The sequence below is a fragment of the Drosophila mojavensis genome, unplaced genomic scaffold, assembly GCF_018153725.1.
Source record: "Drosophila mojavensis isolate 15081-1352.22 unplaced genomic scaffold, ASM1815372v1 contig_19, whole genome shotgun sequence".
Taxonomy (NCBI): Eukaryota; Metazoa; Arthropoda; class Insecta; order Diptera; family Drosophilidae; genus Drosophila; species Drosophila mojavensis.
This window is the reverse complement of record NW_025318726.1, coordinates 2854758-2875897: the sequence shown is the minus strand read 5'-3', so window position 1 is coordinate 2875897 and position 21140 is coordinate 2854758. Positions and strand designations below refer to the sequence as shown.

General features: G+C 38.0%; 2 protein-coding genes and 1 long non-coding RNA gene across 7 annotated transcripts in view; 1 reads left to right on the top strand and 2 right to left on the bottom strand.

Annotated features, from left to right (window-relative positions):
- Positions 1–74: 74 nt before the first annotated feature.
- LOC6572260 (protein Daple) overlaps positions 75–21140 on the top strand; it is a 33444-nt gene continuing 12378 nt past the window's right edge. For 2 of the 4 annotated variants that reach the window (XM_015166296.3, XM_032733883.2), the window contains exons 1-10: positions 75–661; positions 2575–3272; positions 3333–3379; positions 4359–4596; positions 7770–7883; positions 8619–8903; positions 17280–17501; positions 18007–18108; positions 18197–18469; positions 20884–21048. In XM_015166296.3, coding sequence (XP_015021782.1) covers positions 2799–3272; positions 3333–3379; positions 4359–4596; positions 7770–7883; positions 8619–8903; positions 17280–17501; positions 18007–18108; positions 18197–18469; positions 20884–21048 — 1920 coding nt within the window. In that variant the 5' untranslated portion in view covers positions 75–661; positions 2575–2798. Of the gene's footprint in view, positions 662–2574; positions 3273–3332; positions 3380–4358; positions 4597–7769; positions 7884–8618; positions 8904–12003; positions 12123–17279; positions 17502–18006; positions 18109–18196; positions 18470–20883; positions 21049–21140 lie in introns of those variants that run through there. The other 2 variants (XM_032733884.2, XM_032733885.2) reach the window with 2 other exon arrangements.
- LOC6572259 lies at positions 4606–10629 on the bottom strand. Of its 2 annotated transcripts, none has more exons than XM_015166297.3 (3): positions 10306–10629; positions 5926–6746; positions 4606–5454 (listed from the first exon to the last, which is right to left on the bottom strand). In XM_015166297.3, the coding sequence occupies exons 2-3, from the start codon at positions 6698–6700 to the stop codon at positions 4664–4666; spliced, it is 1566 nt and encodes a 521-aa protein (XP_015021783.1). In that variant the 5' UTR covers positions 6701–6746; positions 10306–10629; the 3' UTR covers positions 4606–4663. The 2 variants fall into 2 exon arrangements, with proteins under 2 accessions (XP_015021783.1, XP_001998401.1); XM_001998365.4 differs by lacking the exon at positions 10306–10629 and adding an exon at positions 7197–7551.
- LOC122756887 lies at positions 20635–20888 on the bottom strand. Its single transcript, XR_006356750.1, has 2 exons — positions 20799–20888; positions 20635–20703 (listed from the first exon to the last, which is right to left on the bottom strand). It is a non-coding gene; the product is annotated as an uncharacterized LOC122756887 (long non-coding RNA).

The window sequence follows — 21140 nt, the reverse complement described above, 5'->3', positions numbered from 1 at the left end:
AGAGATATACAAATGCCAAAGCTTTCCTTAATTAAATGGAACAAAATGTGAAAAGCTACAGAAAAGCTTTCTGCCGAGTTAGTCAATCGGTGTCCGACCGAAACGAAAGATCTCCGCAACCGCTAAGCAAAACGAAACTAGAATAGAACGTTTTAAATAATTAAGGAATTGAATTTAATTAAAAGATAGCATATTTATACTCATTAGATTCTCGACAACAGCTGAAATATTTTTGAACGAAAGAAAATATTGAAAGGCTACTTGTAACGAGCTCCGCGAAGAAAGCAAAACAAATCGCAACGAATTGTGTGAAAAGTCGAAAGATGATTTATTGAAACAATTACAATTTCAGCATATGCATATTGAAAGAGCGTATATATACTACATTTGTATATTTGTTTCCACTATTCAGCGGCGCGTTCTATACTAAAATAAGCCGTGGTATAGTCATTGACGTCATTGCGAAATACACTGTGAGAAACACCAGAGACCGACAAGTAAATAAACATTTGTGCGTGTTTTTTTTATGTTACGAAACTTTCGAGGAGTGGGAGCAACAATTTCTTTATGTTAATTACGAGATGCCAGCAAAGGCAAGGCCCAAATCAAAAAGAAACTGTTTGTTCTAGTTAATAGATATCCAAGGTTTTCAACATTAATGGTGCGTATATATATGTATATATTAATATATATATACATTTGTGTGTGTTTATGTGTACGATCTGCAATGAATCAGCATTATAATTATCTATAGATACATATTGTACAAGTATTTTAACGACTCATCATTTCGAAATCTTTTGCTCATGTTGAACAGCAAAGTTGTTTTCAAATTTTAAAAAATTGTGCACTAATTTTGGTTATACCCTGTATTCAGTATGGATCGAGTAACTTATATTATAGCTCTGGTCATTTGCTTATAATATATAATAATTATTAAAGTGTATACCATCGTATTTTACATTTATATATTTCTATAAAAACTTAAATATTATTATGATCTTGAAAAGTAATTTACAGAAATTTTCTTACGCCATTCACCAAATACAAATTTTTATTTGTTAATATATATTTGCTAAAGAATAATCCGTTAATGGATAATGTATATATAAATACCAAAGATCTCTTAGATAGATATATACATACATTATTTTATACGTATATTTCATAGCTAACATTTTAAGGCCAAAAAGTTTCTTAAGCCATTTGCTGGGTATATTGAGGTCACGCATACCCCAGCAGGGCAATTTTACTTGTCCATGGTGAGAGCTGTTGTAGGCGGCCAGACTTGCCTTTCGATGTTGATGTCACCATGTCGTGTGCTTCAACCCGAATAACACTTCATTCATCTATTCGCACATTTTAAATTAAATTAAACATTTAATTAATTTACTTTATTATTCAACCAGAAGTTACTTAAGCAATATGCAATTCAAACTTAGCCTTATCGACTATATATATTTATAGTACACAGTATATGTATAAAGTATATAAAGCTTATGTAGATCGATGGCCTTGATAAAGATGATCATTTAATATTTTATTCGAGAGCGTGTGCCTTATGAACCGTTCTCAATCTGCTCTATATATATACTATATAGTATATATATATATATATATACTTGTGTATTGTTAGCATTAAGCGGATGCATGAGCAATGTAAAGAATTTTGTGCGGTGCTCCATTTGCCCCATCATAAAATACAATTCTCATGTGAGTGGTACAGCAACGCCCCACCGGGTGGCTCTACATACGATATATCATGTTCAGAGGCGCGCCGCTTGACGTCATTTTAGATGTAGTCAGAGCTTACTTAGTAACGCTAACTAGTCTGTTTAGCTGGTGTGCTACATGCCACATGCCGCATGCCGCATGCCACTAGCCCCAACAATAGTATGACACTTACCATATCACTTGCTGTATAAATCAATAAAAGGGGTCTAAACTTGTTGATAGAACACATAACAACATAACAACAAACTGGAAGAACAAGAGAGAACGTTGCGGTCGGACGCAACCGACTGCTTGATACTTGTTTACGTTTCAGGCATGGTAAACTGAATGAACGTACTATTTATGTTTTCCGATTCGAGTACACCTCTAATTTACGACTAATTATGGGATGGTTTCTGATTCCAACGCTTCCAGTGGACGCATTTATAATTATACTCAATTACAAAGTGCAATGAGTACATTAGTTCCGTCCGTCTTGCTGTCTGTCTGTTCGTACGTAAATGCGTAGCACTAGCAAAGGTCTTATTTGTTTATATTTATGTTTATGTTTGAGCTCTAGTCATGGAGTTTTTCCCTGTTTGTCATATTCAAAAGGATATTACTTTTATTTTTTCCGATTTTTGCTTGCTCTAAATCGACCCTGCTATATAATCCCAATCTAGAAATATTTAAAGTTTCGATCTCACTAGGCAGATAGACATTTATAAGCATAGGTAGAATCAATATACTCTTTATATGTGTAAAGAACGAGTATTTTCCTACTCAGCAAACAACACAAGGCGCTTAGAAGTAAACGAACGCTGAAGAAGCCTCTCAAGTATTTTTCCAATTTGCTTGCAGATAAATCCAAATTGGTACTCAGCGGGTGCAGAATTGATCAATATATAGATGACATATATTGCTATGAGTCGAGGAGACTTTCCGTAGGTCGGACCACACCGTATATGCAGCATATACATTATAGATACATATATTAGAATATATTTATTGAAAAAAAAAAAAAAAAAAATTAAACGACGGCTATATTTTTGTATGAAGTTTACACAGAAATAAAACCGAAAAAAATGGCTGAAAATCAAATAATAACGACCTCTAGCAAAGGTATAAATGAGAGAAACGCACACATCCTGTCGCCCCACAATGGGGCGGTGCGTAAACAGGAGTACGAGAGAAAACCTAATGAGAAACAGAGCTTCCAAGAAGACTTGGTCAAAAACAAACTAAAGAGAAAGAAGAAGCTGAGCGCATCGCTCACCTCCGTTGGGGACGCCGTCAACCAGGAGAAACGCACACGCATCGAGGGCATCAATTTGAATATTAAGCCCCGTTACAAGGACACTAACGGCACACACGAGTCGGGCGCCGCGAAGCCCCCAGCAGCCAGGCCACACCCCAAAGTGGAGCGGCCCATCATCATAGGCGGCGTCAATGTGCTTTCAGCAGCGCCGCAGCGCTTCAAGCGAAAACTTCAAGAGAATCTGGACACAATACAAAAGCTGAACGCACTCGCCGAGCAGCTGCGTTTGGAAGTGAATGAGGTAGCTACATAGTATATTAAATAATTAGCTGCGCTATTTAGTTTTTATTTCCACTTTCAGCTAAAGTCCAGCCTGATAACAGAGCGTGGTGCTGTGCGCGCCCTAAGGTATGTACCGCCCCGACTGTTGACTCGGATGACACAAGCTACTTTCTTTGTTTCCACACAATTATTTCCATATATTTAGTACTGTCAGCAGAGAAAACTTAGACATGATTCTTTTAGTTCATTCTTAAGACCCATACTTGCTCTGATCAGACATATTCATAGAAATGATTGATGAAGATTTTCTTTGAACTATTTTAAAGGAGGGATTACGTGGAAGGCATAATAAAGATAGCTCTTATGTAGACCGAAAGGAATAGAGAGAGTGAAGAAAGACAGATAGGCAGATGAGAAACAGATAGACAGAGAGAGAGAGCGAGCGAGGGAAAGGTAGAGAGGACGAGGAATGTAGAGAGATATAGAGAGTGAGTGTGATAGCGAAAAGGGAGAGTGTGTGAAAGAAAGGGTGAATGAAGAAAATTTAAAGAGAGAGAGAAACACAGAAATGGAGAGAAGAGTTGATGGAAAGGGAGATGTATAGAAAGGGAGATGGAGAGCGAGAGAGAGAGGGAAAAAGAGAAGGTTGAATTAGATAGTTGAGAGAGGAAAACAGTGATTGTGAGAGTGAGAAAGAATGACAGCAAAATTGAGATAGTCAGATGAGACAGGGAGAGAGAGAGAGAGAGAACGAAAGTAAAAATTAAAGGATGAAATAAAAAGAAACAGAAAGAGAGTGATATGAAGAAAAAATGAGAATAGACAAAGATCTAGTATATTGTTGGGTGGATTAAGGGGGAGTGGCTTTCTATCACATGAGATGGAGATGTTACCTGTCGTTGCTTATCACTTGTGTTTGCTGCAAAAATTTATTCTTAATGCTCTGCTTAGACAATCTACTGATTGACACTTAGGCTTAAGTTAGCTTCGGCTTAAATTAGGCTTATTTTCCATTACAAAGTTGTATAGAGTAAAGCGGAAGAGTCAGCACAAGTACTTAATTTAAATTATATTTTCAACAATTCCGCTTTCGGCTCGTTTACAGGGCACAGAACGATGCCGACAGCCGAAAATGGCGAAACGAAGTAAAGAAGCTGCAACAGACTCTGGAGACAGCCAAAAAATCATCAAGTGGAACAAAGAAACCCAACGAGCCGGCCTCCGCTGAGGCTGGCAGTAGCCATGTGGCCGCCGATGGCCTAATCAACTATGAAATCCAAAGACTGACTAATGAAATTGCCATGCTAAAGGAAGCAAACAAATCCAAAGAGGAGAAAACCCAGGTACATATCTCCCATACATATATGCATGTTTATATTGTATGTATAGAGCTTATATGCATGCCGTTGTCTAGCGATTGCGCTTTGCTTTGGCCCAGTTATGTTGCAGCAACTCCCATAAGTGTATCAAGACCGCCAGAGCCAAGCCAACGGCCCACAGAAAGAATACGGCGTGAAAGTGTTCCAGTTTGAGAACGACCGGATCGTCGCTGCTGTTGTGCCGCCGATTGTTTTGCACCTTGGTGCCAGACTTAATGAAGGCTGTGCTCATAATACGATCCCAATAGCGCTCGAAGCCGAACTCGTGTGCTCCGCGAATGAGCTGATTGATAAAGCCCAAATAGGGCGACCCATAGGGAACCGTGTAGACCCCGTGGAAGGGCACCAGGCAGCTGTCCATGAGGTGAAATAGCGGTCGACCGAGATGCATGTGCTGCCTGGCATTAACCTGAAACGAGGCAATGTGATACTTCTCCAAATAGGCATACGACTGGTCGTTGTGATTGAAGTGCTTGACCAGCTCCGTGTCAGGTACCTCCTGCATTAGTTCTCTAATCCTCGCCTCGTGCTCGCGACCATTGCTCAGGAACTGACGTATGTGCTTCATGTGACGCGATCGTATGAGTATCTTGTACGACGAAGCGGCTAGCTCGCTCAGGTCATTGATGTCCGGCATCGACTTCCGATAGACCATAATGCTGGTCAAATTGCCCCGAAAGGCGGTGCTAATCAGCATTCCAAAGTATAGCCAAAAGATGAGGAACATGCTGACACAACTGTTGCGCGGCACATGTGCCAAGGGCTGCGCCAAGGTGGAGGAGAACAGGTCCAGGGCGCCTCCTTGGCCAAAGCGACGTTTGTCTAGAAGTGCGTTTGATGTATAGGAGAGTCAAACTAGATTAGACTTGAAGGGAATTACTGACTAGAAAGAAGGAAATTCCTGTAAGGACACTTCATTGCTCAGAGGCGAATTTTTAAAAAGTGAGTTGCTGGGGAGTTGGAGCTGGAGTTGAGGAACTTAAATGAAGAAAATAAGAATGATGAGATGTAGAGGAGAGAAGACAAGGAAATTGCTGTGTGGGGAATAGGCAAATACAAGAAAATTTTTCCGTTGAGGGGAATTTATGGAAAGGAATTGTGGACAAGAAAGTAGCTAAGAAAGAAAATAGGGGAAGAAAAGAAGAGAGTTACGGAGTAGGGAGTAGGTAAAAAGGATTGGAATTGTTTTAAAGGTGTTGGGAATTATTGATAGAAGAATTACTGATAGGCGAATTTCTGATATGAAGAGCAGGGAAAAGCAAATTCGATAAAACGAGAAGAAATTCCACTCACACCGTCCGTGCCTAGGTAGGGATGAGGTGGAAAAAAACAGCAGCTGGCAAAAGAGATAGGAGAGCAGCACGGAGATGCCTATGGCCAGCCAAACCCAGCCCCCAAAGGAGCGAAATATGTTCCAGAATAATAGTTCCGCCTTGGCTTTGGGCACGATTACGCAGAGATCGTCTCGATTGTGCGCGATGGTCGGTTCGATTCTGTTTTTGAAGGTTTTCGGTGCCAGGAAACGGATATTCATAGCCACGTCATCGAACTCGTTGGCTATCTCCTTGGAGCATAAATCCGTACTCTGGTTGTAGAACAACGGGCGTGTGATTATTCTGGTCGCATTCAAGCGCTTAGCTATGTAGCTGGCCAGCAGTCCATCGGAGCCCATGAGCTTGCCCTTCCGGCCGTAAATAGCACGCACATCGTCCATGTAGAGGCACATACGCAGCGGCTTGCGATGCATATTCGGGAGGTTCTTTGGGAACAACTGCTGCAGGGTTGGTGACTGGTTCTGGCTGAGGTCCACGGGCAGGAGAAAGTCATCCGTGAAGGGATTGTAGCGATAGATATGGAGTCGGTCATCCCGGTAGAATATTATAACTATGTTCAACAGCCAAATGCTCCAGAATTGACGGAAGCTCGCGCGCATCCAGCCTAAGGAGAGATTCTCTGCATTCCGCACGAGCAGCAGAACATGGGACAGATGCTTGGCCGCGGACTTCTTGTTGATCAGGGATAACTTTAGGGGCTGCGATATGTCCTTGATTATCATGACCATGTACATCAATATGCCGTCATCTTTGACTGCCTCGAGCGGAACTGATTTCTTCCTGTTGGCGAAATTTCAATTTACATAATATTTATAATGAGCGAAAGATATACACATATTTTCTATATATATTTTTATTCTTATTTTAAAGTTGGTAATATTCCAATGAATACCAAACCAGAAAAATTATAATAGTTTTGAGATTGTGAATAAATTACTCGAGAGTCGCAAAAATAAGAAACAAAGCAAACTGAGAAGCTGCAGTAGTTTATAGGGTTAATCAAGTCGTTTATAATTTATTTTGACTTTGAACGACACGAGCAGCATATTTAATCTTGAAACTAAGCTATTGAATGATTCAGAATTTTAGACGTTTGCTTTGTGGAGTTACCTATTTCTGTTTGTATGAGATAGACTATTTTTTTAGAGTAGTACTACTTTCTATATAGCTTTAAAAATGGGTGCGATTTTTGTGACGGTTCACTTAAAACGTTAAACTTGTTTAGTATACCTGATTGATATATAGGATGTATCGCATTTGGTGACCTCGCGCAGTATTTCGCCGGAATGATCGTGTGTCGTTTGATTTTCAAAGTAAACGAAGAGAACCTTGATGCGGGCACGACAGAGAATTTTGCCAACCTCTACCATAAGATTCGAGTCCTCATCCCAGGGCAATAAAAGTGGATTCGCAGTGGCATTTAGCTGGAGTATTCCCTCCAGAAAGAGGAGCAGGACAGTCAACGAGTGGAGCGTAGCTGCCATTGTGAACTAGTGCGAAAATTTGGGGCACACATCCTTGCTTTTATAGCAGCCAGGTGTAATTTAATTAATGCTTCGCCTATCTGACAGCCAACAAATATTGTTTTGTTTCTTGTTTTTTGTTTGCTTGGATTACATTGTTTGTTATATGTCACGTTTCGCTAATGGAAAGTGCGACTAAGTGCAACTAACAGCATGCCAAATGAGCTTTTTGTTTTAGTTCTTTTGATGTTCGATAAGCTGGTTGCACATTCGAAAAGATATGTACATTTATGGCAGAGAAATAACATAGATACACGGCATACGTGACGATTTCTTGCAGATCATTGGGCAAGCTGATAGACGAAAGGCAGCTGATATGCGCCAATTGAAAACTGCATATGAAAACCGATTGACTCAGTTACAAAAGTCAGCCAAAATTGAAATAACACGTTTGGTAAGTTACGCACAGACGGCTCTGGCGAGAAATTTGGAACCCAAACGCAGTACGTCGATGCCGTCGAAGCGGAGGGGCAACTTTTTATACCCTACCCCTGAAGCAGGGTATATGATATCATTGCTTGAGATGAATGCAATAGGCAGAAAGGGAAAGGTTTATATTATTTATATATTCCTTAACTGCCGATTATATACACGTTAAAAATATTTGAGACAGGGTATATGGTATTTGATTGAGATGCAAGCAGTAAGGTCAATAGAGGCTATAGAGTGATATCTGATTGCTATCTGACTTGAATCAACATCTGTATTCAACATACTGCTGTCTGTTTATCTATTCGTTCGTATAATCAAGCTATTCTCGAAAGCTACGCTGAGTAGAGTAGAGTAGAGTAGAGGCAGCAATAGAAGGAAAGGCGTTTAAAATAATTACAAAAGCTTATTCTCTCTCATGATTAGGATATCTTTGCTTTTTCATTAAATATATATATAGATTGAAGAGCTTTGACGTTAATTGAATTAATTTCCTGGGAAAACAAAATTTTAGAAAGAGTTCAAGGTATCTGCCAGTCGGACATAGCCGACCGGAGCAGTCTTTCTTGTTTATTATATATTTTTCATACCCATACTTTATACATATATATCTAGTATATACATATATATACAAATACTTCGTTGAAGTCTCGATGCTAAATGTGTGTTTAACTTGTGTCTCCCCTGTGTGTTATTGCAGCTAGAGGAAATCAAAACCAAAGAACGTAATATAGGACAACTGAAGAAGGATTTGCAGACACTGAAAAATGGCAAGAAACAATGTGAAGCCAAAACGAAACCCAAAACGAACGAATCAAGCCAAAAGCTTAAGAAGCCAACTACGAAAACAACAACTAAAACAACAACAACAACAACAACAACAACAACTGCAACAGCAGACACAATAACAAATGCTAAAAACGAAACAGACATCAAAGATACTCTACTACCAAATCCCCTACACCAGGCTCAAGTTACAGCTGAGGTGAGTTGGTAACGAAAATTTCACATTTTAGGGTTGTCAACCTACATGAACTACATGAACGTATGTATTGAATATGTATTTTGATATTTAAGTATTCATATTTTGTAAAATTATATATCATTCTGTTCACATAAGATGAGAAAGGTTTTTATCAAGGTAACTTCGCTGCTTCACTAAGTCTTTAAATATGCAAATGTGGAACAACATTCATATGAGTATTTTGGGCATATTTCTCAACACTGGTGCAGAATTGTCCAACTTATGAGTTGTTTACCAACACTTATGAGCTACTCCAGGTGGTACAAGTAAAACATTTGTTCTTGCCAGTCAAAAAGATGAAGGAAACTTTACTCGATTTACTAGAAAGCGCGATAGTAAACGTAAAACAGATTAATCCCCATTTTATCGTCGCCAAATTCGGGTTATTAGATGTGACAGCTTGAAACAAGCTTAATTTTATTGGCTCGTGAAATTGGATTACACTGAAAGTAAGACTGCCCCACACAACTGGATCTATAAGAGTCTCTCTTAACAGCATTTTTATTATACATAGGTACAAACTCTAAGTGTTATTGCTATTTTAGTCAAGTGTCATTTGACCTCTTGTGGTTAAGTCCAGGTACTTGAACTTGGTGCGAAATAAAAACACTTTCAGTGAAACATAGCCGGGTTAAATGTTAAGATCTACCTGGAGATAACTTTGTAAAGCTACATATATGCATTTGCATCTGTATTTGTATGTGTATCATTTTTTCTGCTCTCGGTTATGCGCGATTGGCATGATCTATGATATAATTTTGCGTTAGTTATGAGAACGGCCGAAGACAACAATCGCCGTCTCGCGATAAAAACCTGCTACGCGGCTGAAACGTGAGACCGATAAAAAATCAAGAGTACTCAAGTGAGTAATACCTGGCTAAGAGATACCCTGATGAAACGATGCTTTAGGCATTCCAGCTTATAGTCGTATACATGACGGATTACTCTTGCTCAACTCGAATCGCCTATTGATTCTGGTCAAGAATATAGTTGCCTTAATATACCTTCTGTCATGCTTTCGTCTGCCTGAGGCATTAATTTCTGATCAATCAATATACCCTGCTTACACATTTCCAATGAATTCAGGGTGTAAAGACGAAAAAACACGCGACAAACACGCTGCAAGCAACTGCATTGCAGCGCAAGTGTTGCAAGTCGATCGAACAAGAGAGCGAGCAGCAGAGCGTGCGGGAGGCGAAGCAAAAGAGAGCGTAAAACAAAAGCCGGTTTTGCACTCACAGACCCACACACACACACACGCGCATGTAGAGAGCGAAAGAAAAATAAGCATAAACCACGAAACCAACAACAACAACAACAGCAACAGCTGCAGTCGCACTCACTCACACTCACTTTCTCTTACCTGAGAGAGATGAGAGCGCTAACGTTATGCCGCTACGCCGCTCTGCCGTTGCGGCTCGCCGCTGCTCTCCTAAGCCTAAGCCGCCAGCAAGCGAAGCGTCAGCGTCGGCGTCAACTTCAGCTTCAGTTCAGTTTCGTTTTAGTACGCAGGCAACGCAGGTGCGCATGGCCCGTTTTCCAGTGCGTCGTCGCTCTCGTCCGTCGCCATTCGCGCAGCGCAACCAAGTGTCAAGTGTACTGAGTATTTATTTATGTTTTGACGTTGGAGTCGGAGTCGGAGTTGGAGTTGGAGTCATCTAAAAATACCACAGCCCATGCAAAGCAAATGAAATCAAAAATAAAATTATTCTACTGTCAAATGTGGACGCGACGCGTGTGCTCGTTTGCCATTGTTAATAATTAGGTGAAATTTGTTTGGCCTTTTCCAAAGTGCCGCAAAATGTGAAAGAGTAAATCAAGTGCATTGTGTTTGTGGCTATGTTTGCGCGCCGAAATCGAACACAATAAATACACATACCCATACATACACATATATTTATACACATAAAACACCTTCTGTACATCATTGAATACACACACAGACACATACAACAATCATTGGATCTGTGTTGCTGTTGCTGTTGCTATTGCTTTGAACCTTTGAATCGCTCAACAAAACATTGTACATATTTACAGTTTGTCTTTCACTTTTTCCCATTGTTTTGCAAAACTGTTAAGTTTAACGCACTATGGGCCCCATGCGGGCAATGGAAAGGAAGGGGAAGTTGGGAAGTGGGGAGGTAGGGAGCACTCATAATTTCACCAAATTTGCAGCACAGTTTAAGTAAAGCAAAACAAGAAATAAGAAAGAAAAAAAAAAAGAAGAAAAACACTGGGAAAAATTAATTGTCTATGCAGTGTTCCGTTTCGTTTCGTTCCACTGATTGAATTCAATTTTACAGTTCATTAATCGCGCCCGCCTGCTATTGCTTTTGTTTTATTAATGCCATCTTCTTCTTCTTCTCGATTTGCGCTATCGAAGCATGTCGAAGCCTGAGATTTGCATTTGATTAACAGTTTAACAGTTCTTTGGGCAGTTGTCAGGCAGGCTTTCCGCCAGCTGGATCAATCAATTTGCATAGGCTAAGTGCAGCCGCAGCAGCAACTACAGCGCAAAGATGTCATCTGGCAACAGCATCAATATGCGTCTGTGTGTGTGCGTATGTATGAGTATGTGTATGTGTCTGAGTGTTGAGTGTCTGAGTGGGGAGTGTGTGCACACCACCAATTGGGGTCAGTGAAAATCTTTTAAATGTTAACGCTATTTTAAATACGATACACACACTCTCACACAGACAGCCAGACAGACAGAAAGACTGCAAAAAATTGCCGAGGCCATCTTCAGCATCATCGTCAAACGACAGTAAAAGCGTAGCCCCCTCTGAAAATGAAGCTGTAATGCTAATGATCATCACGATGATGATGTTGCTAAAAAATAAACAAAAACAAGCTTACAAGGCATCCAAGTTTCCAATATGCAAAGTAACTACAACATATATTAGAAAATAAACGGGGTGTGTGAAATGTGAACCATATGCAAATCTCTGTGAATTGCCGTTTTTCAGCTCATTTTTAAAGTGATTTGCTTCTTCTTCTTCTACATTTGGCAAAAGTGTTTTGGTCTATAAATTTGTCTGTTTTTATTATAGTGAAAATAACGGTGGTGAAATCAATTTTGTGAGACAATGTTGTAAATCGCATCAGATACGTAATTTTGTCAAAATGAATAACCAAATCAATCGAACAATGGATTACTTTTACGAGTGTCGAGATGTGAAGGTAAACACACAATCAAATACAAACCAAATTTCATTCAAATTTATTCTGCTAAGTGTTAAACTCAATATCTATGAAGAATAAATCCTAAATGTCCGACCACTGTCCCATTGTTCGGCATTGCTCATGCATTCATTCATTCACTCATGCTCATTACGCATACAATAGCTGGGGGATATGATGAATGCGAAGAGAGCTTTCGCGATTTGCGTATAGATAGACTGGCACTATGCGAACAGATGAGAAATCAATGTTTGCGTTTCCTCACTTGGCTTTAAAGCAATTCGGTTGCCCAATTTGTTAGATCATTTTTGTCGTATTCTATGTATATTCCAATACATTCACATTCTATATATATATATTTGAATGCGTGAATTAATTATTTGCAATATATTTATGTAGTATATAAGTATTTGCAATATATATATATATATATATATATATATATCCATATATATATATATTGCAAATAATTAATTCACTCATTTATGGATGCGTTCAGAATTCTGATTTACATTATTTGCTAAGTAAATAATTTTTGGCAACATTTATTTTTAGTCTTATATCTCTTATGCTCTGCGTGCGTTTTGTGTGAGCTTAAGCATTTTTATGTTGTAGAGGTTCTAGAGAAATTTGAAAAATGTTCTCAGATATACTCTGGTTCGATAAACTGTAATAGTTAATCAGCGAATCGGAACATGCCTAGAGGTATCTTAAACCTTTTATGTTCATTTGAGGAAATATTTTATCTCTTACCATCACGAAGCTTAGATTACGGATTTTTGCAGAATTTTAGGAATTAAAGTTAGCATATATGTATAGTCTTGGATGATTACGCATAGTTCTTGTTAGATTTAATATATGCTTTCATGATTTTGTTTGATTGACTTACATATCTGAACTCTGTTAAATGCCTCTCTCTAATTAAATTTTGCGGTAATAATTTAATTTATTAGGAATTTATATAAATTATATAAACATTATATATATATGTATCTGTATATCAGATAGATTTGTACACTCTAACGAGCTACTTCACATTTCTCTTTCGGATTAAAGGCTAACAATCCGAAAACTTGGCATGTGATTAATAATAATTTGACGTCCATTCGTCAAGTGAGCGCGGGAGAAATTGTAAATGTTTTTCGAGTCTGTTTTTTGAATGAAACAACGGCAAACAGAAGACCATTTAAACATTGGGATTAACCGCAGGCGGAACGGCTTATCAATACAATTAATGAGCATCATGTCAACAGATCTTCCCAGTGTCCATTCATTAGTTCAATTAGCTTGTTGTATGGTTGGTTTTTGGTTACGGCGATCGAGTGGTAACTGATAAACAATATAATTCATTAGCGCATATAAAACTTTCGCTTTCGCAAGATCAAATCAAAGCAATGGCTATATACAGATGTACGTATGTTTCTTGTGCAGACAAACCTGTATTACAATGCCAAATGCAAATACGTACATAAATAACTTATCAGACATATGAGAGTCCATATATATACATATGCATATGTTCGGATATAAAGCATCGCTGGAACTGCAGCTCTTGACACGTAATCGTTCGAGGGAGCGGGGGGCTCGAACCCGGAACGCTACCAAAAACTGCATTCGATCGAATGAAACCTGTCCGCTCTGTGGCAGAAAGGAAAATCTTTCACACCAACAATCACTGCCGCAACGGCCCCTTGTGGCTTGTGCAAACAGACGAACAACAAAAAAACAAACAAACAAACAAAACTGACGTCGAGACAAACAATACACACACACACACACAACTGACACAACAGACTCTCTCAACAACAAACATGGGCAGTCCAAACTGCAAGACGACGAAACACTTGTGCATTGCCTTGCAGCATCGAGTCTACAAAAAACTCTACACATGCTTGCTCAGAAAAAAGTCTGTGCTTGCTACCCTTTCCTTTCCCAAAAGCAATCATTGAATCAATCATTGATTATTTGATGTGAGCCTGGCTTTTACTATTTTTGCAATACCCATCTATTCAAGAAGGGAAGAGATGCTCATTACAGAGAGAGAGATAGAGAGAGAAGAATGAGTCAGAGAGTGGGAGCTCTGTTGTGAGTAAGCAAAAGTTATGATGTGTGACAGGTATGAGAGAGAGACAGAAAGAGAGAAAGAGAGAGAGAAAGAGAGAGAGAGAAAATGAGAGAGAGAGAGAGAGAGAGAAAGAGAGAGCTGCTATCCGCATCGGTCGTGCTAGACTTTATGACTGGGAGGTCACATCGCTTGATGTGAAGAAACTCGTGAGAGTAAGAAGCTGTGATGTGGGCGTGTGTTGATGTTCTGATGAAGTTCGTTCTAGATATACCATCTATGTGCTGCATGGTTGACATGGGACTTAGGGGAATATTTTAGGTTATTTTTAGAATACATATTTAGAAAGATTTATGCTATATATAGACTGTCGCTTTGTTATTCATTTGAAAAACTACAAGTAATGACGATGATAAATGATATATAAATAGTGAAAATAATTTATTTTGAATGATCCTCTTTCTGTTCGAATACTTACAGATGTCAGAGTAGACTTCGAGTATAGAATGGGCTTTTATGGGCCTTTAAGATTACTTGAATGCCGATATTCTGATAGAGGTCTCTCTAGCGGTCAGTCTGAAGCAATTGCTTAATTTGCTCGGCACGTTGGTGCGATTGGGCTCGTTCGTTAACTTGTGCCGTTACGCAAAATGTTCTTTTGGAATCAATTCAAGAAATTACCATAACGGTTAGCCCATCGCCGATCATTTCAATTTTGAGCCGAGTGCCGAGACAAGAGTCAGCACGACGTGCAGGCATTCAGGCGCGACTCTACTTGGGGGCCTGGAACTTCGGGGCCTGTTTAGGTATTCATGGCTCTTTCAACGGCCCAATGGGTCGGTCCGTTGTGAAACAACAATGCGATATGCGAGGCGATTGGTCATTGCACTGCGCTCTGCTGTTTTTATACCCTTAACGCACTGAAAATGTGTAGGCACTGCATTATCTTATTGAAAGAGTCAGAATGCGATGTGTGCTGAATTCACAAGGCAAATATATTCTTGATCAGGACTAAAGGGAGAGTGGATCAGCAGGAAATTGATATACCATTACATATGTACATAAATTGTTTCTTCCTTGATCATATATAAAACCTTCCACAAATTGATAAGAGCCCATGTAAAAAATAGAAAATTGTTTCATGCCAATGCTCGGAAGCGGGTTCAAGGTATCTCACAGTCGTATACTTTTGCTAGTTGCAGTTTTTGGGTGTAGCCCACCTCATTTCACAATTGATTAATGATTTCACTGTGGCGCATACCCACTCCCAATTGAGCTCTGCAAATTAGCATAATACCCGGCTATATGCGTATAACATGACCATAATCGGTGTTATATAAAAATCAATTTGATATGAAAGTGAGAGATAGACAGAAATAGATATACACCCATACATATAAACATATACCACACGCCGCATTGGAAAATTGATATGAAATTGGGCGTGTTTGATTCGAAAGTGACTTCAAATTTTTTTATTACTTTTGTGGGGTCAATTAGCCTGTCCGAGCGAATAGTATTGTATATTTATATATGTATGCATGCTGAGGCTCTCTAGGAGTCGGGCTCTTTGCTTTTGCTTTGGCCAACACGATTCGTGACCGTGAAATTCGTGACATGCTCCAAAGATAAACAGTGAATGGTGTATACGAATATATATAGTGTATGTGTTTATATACATATACATATATAGTCATTATATATGTATTTATATAGCGTGATTGTGCACCAAATGTTTGGCTATAAAAGTGCCTAAATATGCGTGTAGCTGCTGATTTCAAGGAATCACGATATACTCATACACACACATACATTTAGTTGTAATGGATAGCTATATATCCACACGGACACAGTCACATACATAGGTACAACTGTAAAATATAGTTGCTTGGACAGGTACAGTGGGCTTTAGCAAAAATAAATAAATAAAGCAAATATTTGTAAATTTGTAAATTCAACAATTTAATTTGAACAATCGACAAACTGCACTCATGGTTAAAAAAAATGTAAAATATTTAAAATTTTGCAAAGCTGTCCAAAGTTTATTAGCTTTGCAGTTATCACCAAGGTTTTGGAAGATTTTTCCAATTTGTCCCTCACCAAATAGGTATTTAATTACATCTTTTGATATATCTACAAAATATGCAGTTTCTTATAAATAAACTGTAGAAGCATTTACCTAGTTGCTATCGAGAAAGATTTAACCATGATAGTACCCACGATTATATATTCCATATATATTCCGTAAATATATTTTATATACTTCTATATACAAATCTCTTTAAATAAAGAAAATTTTCTCAAAAATTGAATACAATGCGTTAAACGCACAGATAATGGAAGCACATTAGCAATTGAGGTAAAAACTATTTGTTAAAATTATTTGGTTGATGTCCAAAGCCAAATAGTTTACAATCCAATCCTTTGAAGAGCAGCGACAGACTTTTGTCTGTCTGTGCCTATTTTTATGCTGCTTGCCCCGAACAATACGCTGGGCATAACAATAAGTTCTAGATGTGCCTGGGTCTGTCCGAGTGTTCTATAGATCTCTTGCCTTCGGCATCGCTCTTGGAGGGGTCAACGACCTGCTGTTGGCGTTTAAATGTATCAAGCTGTAAACCTTCTATAACAATGAATTGGCAATTTCGTTTCATATTTCGGGGGCACGAAATCAAGTGATAACTGTATGCGATGACAGCAACATGTTGCACGCTTCTCATACTCGTTCGCAAAATGAATTGAGGGTATATTGGTGCTGTAGATAAAGCCAATTTTTAACGGCTCCATTGAAACTAGAAATTTATTGTATTGAAGCTTTAGGGCGCGGCAAATCGCGAACATTTTGTCTTTAGGTTACTTTCGGTTGGTTCTACAGACTATAGATTTACTTCGGGAATAGTGAATCTTAAAAAACCGTCATCCATAGTTTAGTGGCAGGGAGTGGTAAATATAAATTGATATGTTCTTGAGATCGTGGAGGAGTATTATGTCAAAAGTCACGCCCGACAATCTCTTATATTTATTCTTTTTAACTGGGACATCTTTTAGAAAGACGGCATCTCATTTTCCCTTTCCATTCATATTCGTCTCTTTAGATAACCCAACTCAAGAATATTGAGCTAATCAATAACACGAAGAATGCGCATAAATTAAAGCCCGAGATGCGTACAACAAAAACAACAAATCAACAACAAATGCAACAGCAACAGATGAGTCATCAACAAATCATGACTGGAAAGGGAACCACGACAACGACAACGACAACATGGATGGAAACGCTGCCCTCAAAGGCAGCAACAATGGAAGACAGAACAAAGGTGAGAAAATGTCAAGCTCAATTAAATACAAATTTATAAATCCCCAGCCAGAGACGAAAAATGAGTTGATCCACAATTAAATACAAATTAAATTAGTTTTCTTCTTTCTTCTCAAATTGTATTCCTTTTATTTAACTTAGAGTTTCATTCATAATCCACCTGTGAGTGTAAATTTGTAAGCATATTATCTAATTTAAAAATAAAATATTTGACTTTAAGTAGTTTCCAAGGCGGAATGAAGAGTTTGTTTTCATTATTATTATTATTTTTTGCCTAAGTAATTTACTTATATTTATTATAGTTTTCAATATCAAAGATATTTATTATATTTAATTAAATTAAAGATGTTTAGGTAAAGGTATTGCGACACTGACCTTGAGAAAGAGTTGAGAAATCAATCGATCAATCAGGAATCAATAGATTCTCTGTATATATTACATTAAAATATTTTGCTGATTGTGTATAGACGTATATAACTGTATTAAAACGGTCTTGAATTTTGCAGGATCACAACTCGGATACGGACTCAGCCTTGTCCTCGGCGCCGCCCTCGATCAGTCCACAGCCGCCGTCCAGTGGCGCCGATAGCGGCGTCATGTGGCAAGCAGTGAGTACCTTGGCAGCTGCCTCAGCTGCTTATCTATTTGCACATTGCACATACACACATACAGATATTAAATGTCAATGCCTTACAGCTGCAGGACTTGGACAAGTTGCAAAAGGAAGTCGAGATCTACCACAAAGAAAACGAGCGTCTGCAGACCGAATTGCAGCTGATCAAACAGGAATTGCTAACAGCTGAGAAGGCCGCGCTGTCGGCTAGCAATAATCACACGCATATCAATGAGCTTCTGCAACGGATCAAGGACATGGAGGAGGAGCAACTGCAGCTAAACACGGAGGCCAACGAGCTGCGCGAACAGAATGAGCTGCTCGAGTTTCGGATACTCGAACTAGAGGATGATAAGGTAAACAGAAAAGGAAAACAATTAGAGAAATAGTCGTATAAAAGATATCAGATATATATAATTAACTGGGAAGATCTGGAATCAATGACTAATCTGTGACATTAGATAATAAATATATTTAATATAAGTGAGCTAATCAGCTTGATATAGATAGAGATTTTTAAGGCATTTAATGCATTTAATTTGTGGGAATATTTTTCTATTGGTAGCTTTTATGGAAGTTGTGTTATAAAATATACTAAAAAGCGCTGTAAACAGCCTGTAGGAATGCAATTTTAAGAACACTCTTTAGAGATATGTATATATAGTACATATGTACTATATATCTAGTACATCAACTATTATATGTAATCAAAATTTTATCCAATGTGATATACATGATAACGTCTCTTAACCAGATCCAAATATTATATCAGTAAGCACTCGAAAGAGCAACTCGAGTATGCCGAACGAGTTTATTGAATGCATTAAAAAACACTCAGAAGCCAGTTTACGCAAAACTCACTCAAACACTCACAGTGACTCAAAAGACTGCACGAGTTTTATGAATGAATTGAGTGAGCATTGAGAGAGTGTGTGTACGTGTATGTGTGCGTGTGTGTGAGTGTGTTTATATCTCTCAACTACAGCTGCTGGCTGAGCGACTTCAGCAGCTAGCTTCGTGCCTTAACAATGGTTTAGTTTTGTTTGGCGTCTTATAGAGTGCGGAAATTATTTTGATTAACGGACAACAGACAACGGACAACGGTAATTGCGATTAAAAACTGGATAAATTTTTACTAGAGCAAACACATTTATTGTAATTGTGATAATAATAATAATGACAATAACAATGAGCATTCGCACAATAATAATTATGATGGGATTTTTATATAAACCAAAAGCGAGTGCAGCAATTGGCGAGTGTTGACCAAACGTTAAGATTGATTGCCTTATATGCACGCAGCTCAACTATCCAATAAATACAACTATTTATATATTTGATTTCTTTACGAGTTGAGAAACAACTTGAAGCCCACATCAGTTGCCTAAAAGGCTATGATGAGATGCTTTATTTTGTGTTTTTCATTTTTGGCCAAGTTCAAAATTGCTGTTGTCTTTGTTTGTTTATATAAGGGTCTGCTCTTCAGGCATGTGTCAAACATTATTTGTGAATATATATGCATAGATATATGTAGGTATATAGAGTCCATATTACTCACGACTTTGTTACACACCTTCTTTCGGGTTTTGTGTATTGTTGCTTTGAGTTTCTAGAGCCGAACGACAGAGCTGTGAAGCCGTTCAGCTTGAAAATCTAATTCGTTTGCTTAATTGCAATAACAAAAGCTAATTACTCTATATGTACATATATAAATATGAGTATATATACTTAAATGGCAGCTTAGTTCAGTGAGTAGGCTTGCCAGTAAAGTGAAAATAACTTCAGAAGCATCGTTAATCAGTGGTGCATTAAGCGAATGCTAATTGAAGCCGTTGCTCGTATTACAATTAAAACAATTTTCAGAGTCCGCTATAATATTGTTGAAATTTCACCTTTATTTAAAATTTCTAGAAAACTATTTCAAGAAATAAACAAAAGAAATCATAATTTATGAACCGAATATTACATTATTGAATAATAACAAATGATACAAAATATCCGAATTTGAGCACAACAAAAAATTATAAAAATAAATAAATAATATTTAGTAAATATAAAATTTTAAAATGTAAAATTAGTTTCTCAATGAACTAAAATTATGTATAATAAAAATATCAAATTAAATAATTGATATTTGAAAAGTAAAGGCAATTAAATTTGTTAAGTGTTTTAGCTAAAATTCTTTGTTATTGCAGCAGCTTAAAATGATTATATAACAAAAAGAGTCTAGTCTGTAAGCACGATAGGTAGTCTGAAGCTATTTAGAGCAACACAGCTGTATAAACAAATCCATTTTGCACGTTTAAACGAGAAATCCAGGTGTGCATTACACGCTCAGTGCTCCTTTTAAAGTGATTTCTGTCTGCATGACTCATTCGCGTAGTGACAAACACAAAACATAGATTGGACTCTATTTGTATTTCGCTCAAAGGTTTACGTTGAACTGTTCCATATGACACACTCAAGCCCCAAGCAGTTGAGAACGAAATGAGAAATGTTTAGAAGTAATAGAGCTTTGTTGTTATTGTTATTAACTCGTGACTATTTAGGAATAACAAAAATATTGATGCTATGATTGCTATTGATATTGCTGTAAATAATACAAATTTGTTTATATTTATTACTATTTATATAATATACAATCATAGTAAAGATTATAATTATATATGTTATTATTTACTCTACCTTTAAGTAAAATAGTTTACTAATTATCCACAAGAATCATTCGATCAAGTTTCATACTCATGTGATGCTCTTCCATTATTTCCAGATGGATGGCACATGTGCGGATCATTGCCAGCGCCTGGAGAGTTTATTACGCAAGACTTCACAGCAGTTGGAGGAGAAGGACAAGCGTTGCTTGCAACAGTTGCTGCTGTGCGTGCAGCAGCTCGATCTAGATGCGGTCGTGGAGCAGGAGAGCTGGCAGTCAACGGTGCGTATATACTCTAAACGAAATGTACAAATTGAGTATGAGTGTAGAAGGTGTGTCTGTCTGTGTCGGTGTGTGTGTGTTTAGATGTAGTC